This window comes from Canis lupus, chromosome 1 (genome assembly GCF_011100685.1).
Source record: "Canis lupus familiaris isolate Mischka breed German Shepherd chromosome 1, alternate assembly UU_Cfam_GSD_1.0, whole genome shotgun sequence".
NCBI classification, from domain to species: domain Eukaryota; kingdom Metazoa; phylum Chordata; class Mammalia; order Carnivora; family Canidae; genus Canis; species Canis lupus.
In genome coordinates, this window is record NC_049222.1 from 104,901,063 (window position 1) to 104,913,995 (window position 12,933).

A 12,933-nucleotide genomic window follows, 5' to 3' on the forward strand; every position below is an offset into this window, starting at 1 on the left:
GAAGCAGATGTCTATAAGATCCCAGATTCCGGGATCCCTGGGTGGCGCAGTGGTTTGGTGCCTGCCTTTGGCCCAGGGCGCGATCCTGGAGACCCGGGATCGAATCCCATGTGGGGCTCCAGGTGCATGGAGCCTGCTTCTCCCTCTGCCTATGTCTCTGCCTCTCTCTCTCTCTCTCTCTGTGACTATCATAAATAAATAAATAAAATTAAAAAAAAAAAAAGATCCCAGATTCCCCCAGGGAACCCCTTGAGGCCAGACCTGTGTGGGCACCCAACAATCAGCTTGACATTTGGGGAATGCTGGGTTCCCACCATGGGCGCTCTCTCTCATGGTGGGACAATTGTAGTTCCAGCTGGCCCCTCATGGTGGAGCGCTGTGCTGGCCCCAGGGAAGGCGCATTGTGGTCAGACTAAAATTGTTCGTCTTACCCTTCTAATGTCCCCCTTGTCTCTGTGGTCCAAGGGGTGATTCAGTCTCACTCTTGAGTACTGAGAGTTGCCTAGTGATGTCTATCTCAGAAGTACTGAGGTGGAACTACCTGCTTCACCATGTTGATGATGTCATCCCTCTGTGATAAGTATTTTTTTAATGTCTCCAGCTAAAAATAAATGTTTCCCTATGTACATGTATGTATATCTGTGTATGTTTATATGAGTGTGTACAAATATGCACACAAATATAGGTTATGCTTATTCTCCATGAAATGCATTATTGAAATCCTGTACATCTAGATCTTCAAAAATAAAACTACTAATAGTGACCAACTCCTTTGGCGTTAAAGGTTATTCAATAGGATTTTTATTTTGCCATGCCACTTGTTTGGTTGTTTATCACTACACAGCATTTGTTCCATTTACTTTTTTTCAATTTTACCCTCATGTTTTAGTTCTATCTCCAGAAAATTCCAGTGGAATATATTCGATCAATGTTTAGTGTCACCAGGAACATTTGGTTTATTTGTGTTTAATATCTTTTTTTTTTTTTTTTAATTTATGATAGTCACACAGAGAGAGGGAGAGGCAGAGACACAGGCAGAGGGAGAAGCAGGCTCCACGCACCAGGAGCCCGACGTGGGATTCGATCCCGGATCTCCGGGATCACGCCCTGGGTCAAAGGCAGGCGCCAAACCACTGCGCCACCCAGGGATCCCTGTGTTTAATATCTTAATGAAGATATTGGGGTTTGGCTATACTACATTTTTTGTCTTTCCTAAATGCTCCCTGTTTTTTTATTCCTTTCTTGTGTTCCTATATCCATTTTAAGAAAATAATTGTACACTTTCTTTTTTTTTCTGTGAACTATGTATATCAGTACCATATTGCTTGAGCTAGAAACTAAAGCATTCTTTGAAAATCTAGTCCTTCCTACATTTAATTTCACCTTGTCAATATATCTACTTTATGACACTTCTCTTTTTACATCTAGTTTTTTTCGGGAGGTTTTTAGAATTTTTAAATTTTAAATTTTATTTTTATTTATTTTTAATATTAGGTGAACATTTTTAGGACCCCATTTCTGAGCAATTTCTCCCCTAACACAAGGCTCAAACTCCCAAATCAAAGTTGCATGTTCCACAAACTGAGCCAGAGAATTTCCCCATGTTGAATATTTTTTTGAAGTAAAGTCACATATATAGAACGTATGTTAACAGCTCAATTGAATTTCACAAACTAAGCACGTCTCTATAAACTGTTGATGTCAAGAAACAATATTTGAGCTCAAAAAAGATATTACTTGACCTCTGCAATTCCTTTTATTTCCTTGGTACCTTTCCACAAGGCTCAGCACTCTTTTAACGCGGAAAGCCATAGATCGCTGTCCTCGTTTTTGTACTTTATATAAATGTAATCAGGCAGTGGGAACTCTTGTATTTGGCTTTTTTGTATCTATGCTTGTGAATTGATCTGTATTCCTTCATGTTATTGTGCATCATTCTTTAGAATGGATCCATCCGACTCCATTGTGTGAATATCAATTGATACATCATTTTGTGGCTAATGGAGGGGAATGGTTTTCAGTGCAGGACTGTCATGATAGTACTGGCTTGTAAGTCTATAATTTATCTTTTAGTGGAACATACACACATATCTGCTGGTTATATATGTGAGATCAAATTGTTAGTAAACATGTTTAATCATATTCAGCTTTAATAGATACTCCCAAATACTTAAGATTTTATTTATTTATTCATGGAGACATAGAGAGAGGGGCAGAGACACAGGTAGAGGGAGAAGCAGGTTCACCCGGGGAGCCTGATGCAGGACTTGATCCCAGGACCCCAGAATCACAACCTGAACCAAAGGGAGAACCTGGTCTCCCCATCCACACGCTCTCTAAAACTTAGTAGTTTATGTCATTCTCTCTATCTCTCTTTTTTAAAGATTTTATTTATTTATTCATGAGAGACAGAGAGAGAGGCAGAGACACAAACAGAGGGAGGAGCAGGCTCCATGCAGGTACCCCAATGCAGGTCTCTATCCCCGGACCCTGGGATCATGCCTGGAGCCAAAGGCAGGCACTCAACCGCTGAGCCACCCAGGCATCCCCCAAGTGGTCATTTTATCTGCTTTTTTATTACTGTTAATATGGAGTTGGGCATTAACCTTTTGATAATCTTTTTTTCAAAGTATCTGCTGGGTTATTGAGCCTATTTCTTCTGTTTTGGTATTTTTTTCTTTAGGCTTTATAGATATATATTATGAGAATGAGTCCTTTTTTCCTTCTCTCACTCTATTTCTCTCTCTTGAGCTTATGATGCAGAGAAGTTCTTAATGTAATCCAATTTGTGATTTTAACATTTATGGTTGGTGGTTTTTATCATTTTTAGAAATTTTCTCATATACTCAGGCCACAGAGATAGACCCTTTGTCTTTTTCTGAAAACATCATAATGATCTATATAATATCAATCAGAAATGTATTAAGTCATCGTTCTCTAGTTTGTGTAGTGACTGGGGTTTTCTGGTTTTTCCTTTTTTCTCAACATGGCTAACAAGTTGAAGTGTATTCTGAACATGTTTTATTGTGGTTTCTTTTCATGCTTTCATTAGTGGCTAAGGTTCAGGAAGATAATGCTCTCTGCTTTCAAGATACTGGGGTTCCCTATGCTCAGGATCTCATAGATGCGACACAAACCCACTGCATATGCAGCATCTACATGTGTGAAATGGGGATTTGGAGCTGGCAAGTGAAATTAGCGTGATCAAGATGTTTGTGGTGTTTCATGAACCCTAAGATCCTTGGACTTGAATCTGAGAGTCCTCTGTCTTCGGCTAGCATTGGAAAATTGTTACAGGCAAGCTTGTTCCACTATAGAATATGTGGAACATGGAATTTTTATACTTCTTGGGATTATCCATGGGTTTATTTGAAATGAAGTGATGGGCTTCTGGGTGGCTCAGTCACTGAGCCTCTGCCTCCGCTCAGGTTGGAATCTCAGGTTCTGGGATCGATCCCCCTCAGGGAGCCTGCTTCTCCCTCAGCCTTTCTCTCTGCCTCTCTCTGTGTGTCTCTCATGAATAAATAAACAAAATCTTAAAAAATAAAAACATGAAATTGATATTTATGCGTCTGTTTCTGCTTTTTATTTGTTTGTTCACTTTTTTTTTTAGCCTGCACCTATAAGTGAAATCATATGTTATTTGCTTTTATTTGCCTGACTTATCAGCACAGTACTTTTTAGGTCTATTTACATTGTCCAGCACAATACCTCCTTGGTCTCTTTTCATTCATTGTCATCAATGGCTAGAAACCACAAAAATGACAGAAACAGACCCACTCCAAAAACAAAACAGAACTGCTGCTTTCTGGAGTGGAATGGAGAGGGATGATGGGCCCAACTGGATAAAGGGGAATGGAAGGTATAGGCTTTCAGTTATAGAATCGATAAATCATGAGGCTAAAGGATATAGCAGAGGGGATATGGTCAGTGGTATTGTAATCTGGTTCTATGGTGCTAGGTACTGGCTACACTTGGATGGAAAAACATTTATGTTGCAAATGGATGTCAAAAGAAAGCCAGAGTAGCAACACCTGGCTATCAAACAAGCTAGACTATTTTGTTCTTGTTCGATGTTTATCCTGCTTTGGTACCAGGGTAATGCTGGGCCTCATAGGATGATGTTGAATATGTTCTGTCCATTCCACTATTTGTAAGATTTTGATGGATTGTCATTAATTATTATTTTATTTTATTTATTTATTTATTTTTTTTAATACATGATGATGTTTTTTTTTTTAATTTTTTTTTTTAATTTATTTATGATAGTTACAGAGAGAGAGAGAGGCAGAGACACAGGCAGAGGGAGAAGCAGGCTCCATGCACCAGGAGCCCGATGTGGGATTCGATCCCGGGTCTCCAGGATCGCGCCCTGGGCCAAAGGCAGGCGCCAAACCGCTGCGCCACCCAGGGATCCCTAATTATTATTTTAATGTTCGGATTGTCATTAATTATAATTTTAATGTTCGGTAGAACTGACCAGCTAAGGTATGTGGTCCTGGGTTTTTTTTCTAAGTTACCTGATTTGTTTGTATATAATTGTTCACACAATCTATTATCACACTATGTATTTCTGTAGTTATCGGATGTGTTTTCTGTCCCATTTCTTGTTTTAATTTTTGAGACTTCTCTCCTTTTTTCTTAGTTAATGTAGTTAAAATTTTGATTATTTTTTGGAAAATCTGGGCATTGATGTCAATGTTATGTTACTGTTTATTATGGTCTCTATCTCTGATTTTTCTTTGTTAGTTTCTTTCTCTACTGGATCACAGCTAAATTTCTTCTTTTTCTAGTTCCTTGTCTTGTAACATTCAGAAGAAAAGTCGTGGGTGTCTAGGTGGCTCAGTCGGTTACGCATCTGACTCTTAATCTCAGCTTAGGTCTCCATCTCAGGGTCTTGGGTTCAGGATCCAGTTAGCCAGTTAGGCTTCATGTTAGGTATGGAACCTACTATAATAAAGAAATGAATAAATTAAAGAAAAAAGTTGAAACTGCAAATTATTTCAGGCATTTATAGTATTTAAAAAATTAACAATGCAATGTGTCGTAGAAAAAATTACTAGAAATAAACAATACAAATGATTGCCAACAAAACAACAAAAAAATAAAGATTGTGTAGGGTTTTTTATGGATGTCATCTGTAAAGAGATAAACTTGCATTTTCTTTTCCCATTTGGATTTATGTTTCCCATTTATGTTTTTTTGTTTTTTGTTTTGTTTTGTTTTGTTTTCCCATTCAGACTAGAGTATCCAGTACTGTCTTGAATAGAAGTGAAATTCCTTTGTTATGATCATACAGAAGAAGCTTACAGTTTTTTCCTGTTGAATATATTAGATTTCAGGTTTTCATACCTATATGGCCTTTATTAAGTTGAGGTGGTTTGCTTCTATTCCTACTTTCTTGAGTGTTTTTAATAGTGAAACATTGTGCAATATGCTCTTATTCTTGTTCTGCAGCAATATGATTGCCATTTTTGATCTTCATTCTGTTAATGTGGAGCCTTTAACTTGTAGTTTATGTTGAAACACCCTTGAATTCCAGGAAGAATTCTCTTTAATTGTGTTGTAAAACGTTTTTTTGATTCAGTGTGCTAATTTGCTTTTTTTATTGTGGACTTTGTATAACTGCGCCTCACAGGTAGTAGTTTGTAATCTTCTTTACTTGTACAGTCTTCCTTTGCCTTTGACAACCTGGTAACACTTGAGTCACAGAGACTATTTTGATAATTTCCCTTCTCTTCACTCCCTGAAAATGTTGGAAGAGATTTGAAATACTTTTCCAGGGGACTCCTGGGTGTCTCAGCGGTTGTGCGTCTTCCTTTGGCTCAGGGCGTGATCCCAGAGTCTCTGGATTGAGTCCCACATCAGGCCTTGTGCATGGAGCTTGCTTCTCCCTCTGCCTCTGTATGTGTGTCTCTCTCATGAATAAATGACTAAAATCTTTAAAGAAAGAAAAAAGAATACTTTTACATTAAATCTCTGAATTATCCAGTGAATTCACTTGGAATAAAACTTTGTTGGAAAGTTTTTTTTGTTTGTTTGTTTTTGAAGATTTTATTTATTTATTCATAGGACACAGAGAGAGAGAGGCAGAGACACAGGCAGAGGGAGAAGCAGGCTCCATGCAGAAAGCCTGACATGGGACTCAATCCAGGGTCTCCTGGATCGCTCCCTGGGCTGCAGCCGGCGCTGAACTGCTGTGCCACTGGGGCTGCCCTATTGGGAAGTTTTAAATTATTTTTTCAATCTACTTAGTAGTTGTAGATCAGTTGTGACTTTTTTAATATTTCTTCAGGAAATATTTTTTGGAATCCTGAAATCTAGGTAGCTTACATCTTTTTTGAAATTTATACACATTTTTGGTATTTCTTTCTTGGCATATAGTTATCCATTGTCAGTTTTTATTATTTGTGTTTTTATGGTATCAGTTAATACTGTCTCTGTCACTTCACTTCTGATTTTAATTGGCCTTTTTTTTTCATTCTTACTTGAATTTGTTAAAAGTCTGTCAATTTTGTTTATCTATCCTGAAACCAACTCTTCCTGTTGTCGATAATTTCCCTTTTTTTTTTTTTTTTTTTAGTTTTTATTTATTCATGAGAGGCAGACAGAGAGAGGCAGAAACACAGGCCGAGGGCGAAGCAGGCTGCATTCCATGCAGGGAGCCTGATGTGGGACTCGATCTGAGTCCTGGACCACACCCTGGGCTGAAGGCAGCACTAAACCACTGAGCCATGCGTGGAGCCCGATATTTTCCTATTTTTGCTGTATCCGCTTTTGTCCTTTTCTGTTAATCTTTAAATTTCCTCCCTTTTTGCAAACTTTGCACTCTCGGTGCTTTCCTGATTTTTTGAGATATAAGAAAGTGATTTGTACTATAGCATGACAGTACTACAGCTATCTATGAGTCTATGTGGTCAGTACATTCTGTGTAAGTTTATGTGTCCATTGAGGAACAAAGTCCTGATGATTCCTTCTGACCATCTTGCTGATGTTCTCTGACTGATTTTCAGGTTATCTATTAGTGGTTGTCAGCATATTCATCTGAGAGTAGTAAGTGGAATAATTTTACAGTTCTCTTTCTTGCTTTCTTTCAGCCATATCTTCATGGGACACCCAGAGCTTGCTGTCAAAGCCAAGCATCGAAGCTTCTTTCCAAAAAGTGTCAATGGGTAGATTAAAAAATAATGCCGTTGAGAATTTACACTTCATCATAACAGACTGGGACAATGATGGAGAGAGTGAAGGGCATCAAAGGCATCATGAAGGACACAATGAAACTGAGACATCTGCCCATAATAAGAATCTCCCTGCCAAAAATGGTCAAGGATATAAAACATTTTCAGTAACCTCCCTTTTTAAGTCTGCTACTTCCACAAAGCAGTGCGTTTCTGAAAACAAAAGCTCAAATCAAATGTTCAAACTTACATATTTAGGGAACAACGATAGTTTAGAAAATCTGGGAAGTTACCTAGTCCATGCTGAAAATAATTATTTGAACCCTTGTGAAAAAAGAATTGGATTGACTATTCAGTCGAATATTTCTAAAAATCAGAGATATGAAAATGAAGAACAAAGTGCTAACCAGGATCCATTTGAGAGGTGTTTCACTAAGGAGTCGACCCTACAAAATTACCAGAGCCTGTTCAATGGAGACAGAGTTGCTCAATGCAGTGAATCTGAGAAAACATTTAACCAGGGCTTCAATGTTAGTCAATGTGTGAGGACTCAGCTTCTAGGGAACCATCATGAGTGTAGTAAATGTGGGGAAGTCTTTTATCAAAAGTCTAACCTTAGTACACAAAGTAGTATGAATACAGGAGAGAATCCTAAAAATGAATGTGAGAGTGCTCTTAACCAGTCCTCCAATGTTGATGATCAACAGAGAATTCATGTGGGAAAAAACCCATTCAGGTGTAATCAACCTGGGAACATGTTTTGTCAAGCATCAAGGCTAAGTATACATAAGACAGTTCATAGTGGAGAGAAAAGTGACATTTGTAAGGAATGTGGCAAAGATTTTGACTTGAACTCAGTACTACCTCAATGTCACAGAATACGTAATGGGGAGAAACTGTACAAATGTGAAGAATGTGGTGAAACCTTTAAGGTCTCCTTTTCCCTAAATAGACATAGGCAAATGCATACTGGAGACAAACTTTACAAATGTGAAGAATGTGGCAAGGCCTTTACACAGCACTCAAGCCTTACTCAACATCACAGAATTCATACTAGCAAGAAACCACACAAATGTGAGGAATGTGGCAAGACCTTTAAGACGTGTTCATATCTTACTCAACATCACAAAATTAACACTGGAGAGAAAACTTACCTATGTAAGGAATGTGGCAAGGCCTTTTACACTCATTCAGGTCTTATTCAACATCACAGAATTCATACTGGAGAGAAACCGCACAAATGTAAAGAATGTGGCAGGGCTTTTACACAGCCCTGGAACCTTATTCAACATCAAAGAATTCATACTGTCAAGAAACCTCTCAAATGTGAGGAATGTGACAGGACCTTTAGTACTCATTCATCTCTTTCTAAACATCACAGAATTCACACTGGAGAGAAACCTTACAAATGTAAAGAATGTGGCAAGGCCTTTAGACATGGCTCTACCCTTACTCAGCATCATAGAATTCACACAGGAGACAAACCTTACAAATGTAAAGAATGTGGCAAAGCCTTTAAGCAACACTCACACCTTTCTACACATCATAGAATTCATATTACAGGACAATGTTACAAATGTAAAGAATGTGGCAGGGCCTTTACACGGTCCTGGAGACTTATTCAACATCATAGAATTCATACTGTCAAGAAACGTCACAAATGTGAGGAATGTGACAAGACCTTTAGTAGTCATTCATCTCTTACTCAACATCACAGAATTCACACTGGAGAGAAACCTTACAAATGTAAAGAATGTGGCAGGGCCTTCACACATCACTGGAGCCTTACTCAACATCACAGAATTCATACTGGTGAAAAACCTCACAAATGTGAGGAATGTGACAAGACCTTTACAAGGCGTTCATATCTTACTCAACATCACAGAATTCACACTAGAGAGAAACCTTAGAAATGTAAAGAATGTGGCAAGGCCTTTAACACTCATGCAAGTTGTATTCAACATCACAGAATTCATACTGGAGAGAAACCTTACAAATGTAAAGAATGTGGCAGGGCCTTCACACAGCACTGGAGCCTTACTCAACATCACAGAATTCATACTGGCAAAACTCACAAATGTGAGGAATGTGACAAGACCTTTAGTAGTCATTCATCTCTTACTCAACATCACAGAATTCACGCTGGAGAGAAACCTTTCAAATGTGAGGAATGTGGCAAGGCCTTTAGCCAGCACTCAAGTCTTCCTAGACATCATAGAATTCATACTGGAGAGAAACCTTACCAATGTAAAGAATGTGGTCGAGCATTTCCCAGCACTCACACCTTACTAGTCATCACAGAATTCACACTAGAGAAAAACCTTAACAAATGTAAAGAATGTGGTGAGGCCTTTAATCACTATTCAGCCTTTACTCATCAAAGAAGTCCCACTAGAGCAAAGGCTTCAAAGTTTTAGGATTGTGAGAGAATGTTTAAGTTCTTTTAAGCAACAAGAAACTTGACTTGAATAGATAATGATCAATATTCTTTTCTTTCAGAGCAATTTATCCTTACTTTAAGACAGATTGTCCTACATCTAAAATTGTATACAACAAAATTATATAAAATATTCCTTGATTTTGCAATGATAAATGAGAAACTTAAAAATTCTCCAATGTCACTGTGGAGGCTGAGTAAATGAGGCCATTCCACCTTAACTTTAGCATTAGCCCAAGTACAGCAATGTCAGGCCCCTGTGATAAGAGCTGAACTTTACCTTACTTCGGTTACAGGAAAAAACAGCTTACAGCTTAACCCCCTAGAAAGTCCCATATCAGAATGAGAACAGAGATTAATGCCCTTGAAAGCCCCATATCAGAATGTAAACAGAAATTCCTCCATCCCTTCTGGAGGTCACCTAGACCAGCCCATAAAACTAAGCTGGAACCACCTCGGGGTCCAAGTCCCTGCCTCACTGTTTCGGGTACACTTGGACCCAAGCTCAAGCTTGTAAATAAACCCTCATGTGTTTGTATCAGTCTCGGCTCCTTGGTGGTTTCTCAGATTCGTAATCTAGGGCACAACACTAACAAGGAATGCAAGGATTTTTGTGTTCTTTTATTGTTGTCAAACTGTGAGAGCAAAATAACTCATGGAATGTAACAATAAAAGCTGAATAATCACAGCGTTAATGGAAAAGCGTAGTTTCACAGAACTACTTTTTCCCCTCATCCTATCTCTTCTTGATGTTGATCAAATTGTACCATTGGCCATTTAGTTTTCTTTTGTCTTTTAAAAGCCATATGCTTGTGCAGAGACACAGTTACCTGGTGTCCAATAAAGGAATGGGGAAGAGAAAAGTGAACAGAGGAAACCCCTTCTTGCTCTGGCTGGAGCAGAGTTGTAACATAGAAGTTTCCCTTTCTAGTAGACACCTCCTGTCTGGTGCTGGAACCCATCAGTTGTATCTTTCTCCTCTGTTTCCAGCTGTGGAAGTGTGTGTCTTTTTCCTTTATTGGATGCCCATCAAATCATGTAACCTATTGCATTGACAAACATTATTGTTCACAATAGTTTTTCATTAGTTTATTACATGTGGTTTGTGCTTCTACTTTAACTGCACTACAAAGCAAACCTGCCCCATCAAGTTGGAATTAATATGATCATTGTTCTCAGTCTTGACTCCTTTTTCTATTTTTTATTATTTTTTTTATTGGAGTTCAATTTGCCAACATGTAGCATAACACCCAGTGCTCATCTCATCAAGTGCTCCCCTCAGTGCCTGTCACCAAGTCACCCCTAACGTTTTGACTCATTTGGGTTTTCCTTTGGCCATTGAGAGTGCCAGCATCTCCTAGCTACCTCTTCTCAGAGGTACCAGGTCCCCAACGACAGCACAGAAGTAGCACCAAGAGTGTCAGAAGAAGCAACTATGAGAGGATTTGTAAGTACTGCTCAACTCTTACTCCACATTAGGTAATTCATATCAGAGAAATGAAATATGTGTAAAGAATGTGGCAAGGCCTTTCAACAACAGAAAACCGTGATTACTGATCAGAAAATGTATAGTGGAGACGATTTTACAAGTACGAAAGATTTGGCAAGCCCACTAACCAGTACTCAAGCCTTACCATCTTAGGAAAATCATTAGAAGGTCATTACATCTAGATAAACCTCTAGACTTACTCAACATCATAGCTATCATACAGAAGAGAAACCATAAAGTGTAAAAGTTGCAGTTCCTTTAACTGGAATTCAGTCCTGAATCAGTATCCCAAAATGCATACTAGATTCAAAACCTACAAAAAGATGAATGAGGAAAGACCTTGTTTTTCTATATAGACTTTAGAAAACATCAGAGATTACAGAAAGGAAAGTAAGTTGAAAGACCTAAATATTTAGAAATGTACTTATTGAACATCTAATGTCAATAAATGTCACAAATCAATACAAAGCAGTATATCAGTTACCCTTTTTAGACAGTACTTTATATCAAATACTTACAAGTAGGGCAGTCCCGGTGGCTATCGGTTTAGCGCCGCCTGCAGCCCGGGGTGTGATCCTGGAAATCCGGCATCAAGTCCCATGTTAGGCTTCCTGCATGGAGCCTGCTTCTTCCTCTGCCTGTGTCTCTGCCTCTCGCTCACTCTCTCTGAATAAATAAATAAATAAATAAATAAATAAATAAATAAATCTTTTTCAAAAAATACTTACAAGGAATACCACAAAGTTAAACATGAAAATGATATATTGTGTTTCAAAAGATACAAGGGATGGATTTTTGCAAAGGTATAATTTCAATGTGCTTGTTTTACACTGACCCTGTGTGAGATAGGTGACTAGTACATATTAATGCATTTTTTTTTTTTAGAAAATTAACGGATGCCTAGTTGGTATATGAAATTATATAGCTGACTTTTGCTGCATCAAAGATGAGATGCCCTTCTTTCTTAGGTGGGGCTCATGCAGACCTCATTTCCCATTGAAATGAACAACAACATGATTTAGAATATATGAAGAAGATCTAAATGGAGATGCTGTTCATGGTTATAACATTAATGTAAGTTAACATGAAATAAGTTTTCAGAATATCATTCTCCATTCATTAAAACTAAAATCTTTCTGGATAGTTTAAATAAAATGGTTAGCTAGTTGGTCTTTATGGAAAAAGAGGTGGCAGTCCTGGAAAATACTGATGAATCTTGATAATAGCAATGGTTATAAGTTGAATTCTTAACATCAGGTGGTGTGGTTCCAATGAGGAAATCAGCACAGATACCACAAAGAGAAGAGATAAGTCTTCCCTATGATGGCATACACCTGGAAATTCATATTTCTTATGAGTTCTCTCAAGCCTGAAAAAGTTTTAACTGGAAATCAAGCAGTTAACAAGTTAAAATCAACTGTTAAAAGAGGTCTTTCTTTAAGCCTCTAGGTAACCAGAAAGTAAAAACCTGTAGACAATACATAATAAATAGGGAGAAAATAATCAAAGTATACACCCACAGAAAATAACCAAATCACAAAGATAAATAGCAAATGAAGAACAGGGCAAGTATTTCTAAAACAGACAGGAAACAATGAAAAGAATGACAACACTAACTCCATACCTTAATCAGTGCTTACTTTTTTTTTTTTTCAGTGCTTACTTTAAATATAAAGGGACTATATTCTCCAATTAAAAGGTATGACTGGCTGAATGGAAAGAAATAGAAGACCCAAGTATATTTCCCTTCAGCCCAAAGAACACACTCAGAGCGAAAGTGCAGTGTGATAAAAGATATACCATGCAAATAGAAACCAGATGAAATCAGG

General features: G+C 38.0%; 1 protein-coding gene across 1 annotated transcript in view; it reads left to right on the forward strand.

Moving 5' to 3' along the window:
* LOC119870914 (zinc finger protein 420-like) overlaps positions 1–10,003 on the forward strand; it is a 45,256-nt gene extending 35,253 nt beyond the window's left edge. Inside the window, exon 8 of the mRNA XM_038527904.1 lies at positions 7,098–10,003. Within this exon, the coding sequence (XP_038383832.1) occupies positions 7,098–9,088 (1,991 nt within the window). The 3' untranslated portion in view covers positions 9,089–10,003. The remainder of the gene's footprint in view (positions 1–7,097) is intronic.
* The last annotated feature ends 2,930 nt before the right edge of the window (positions 10,004–12,933 follow it).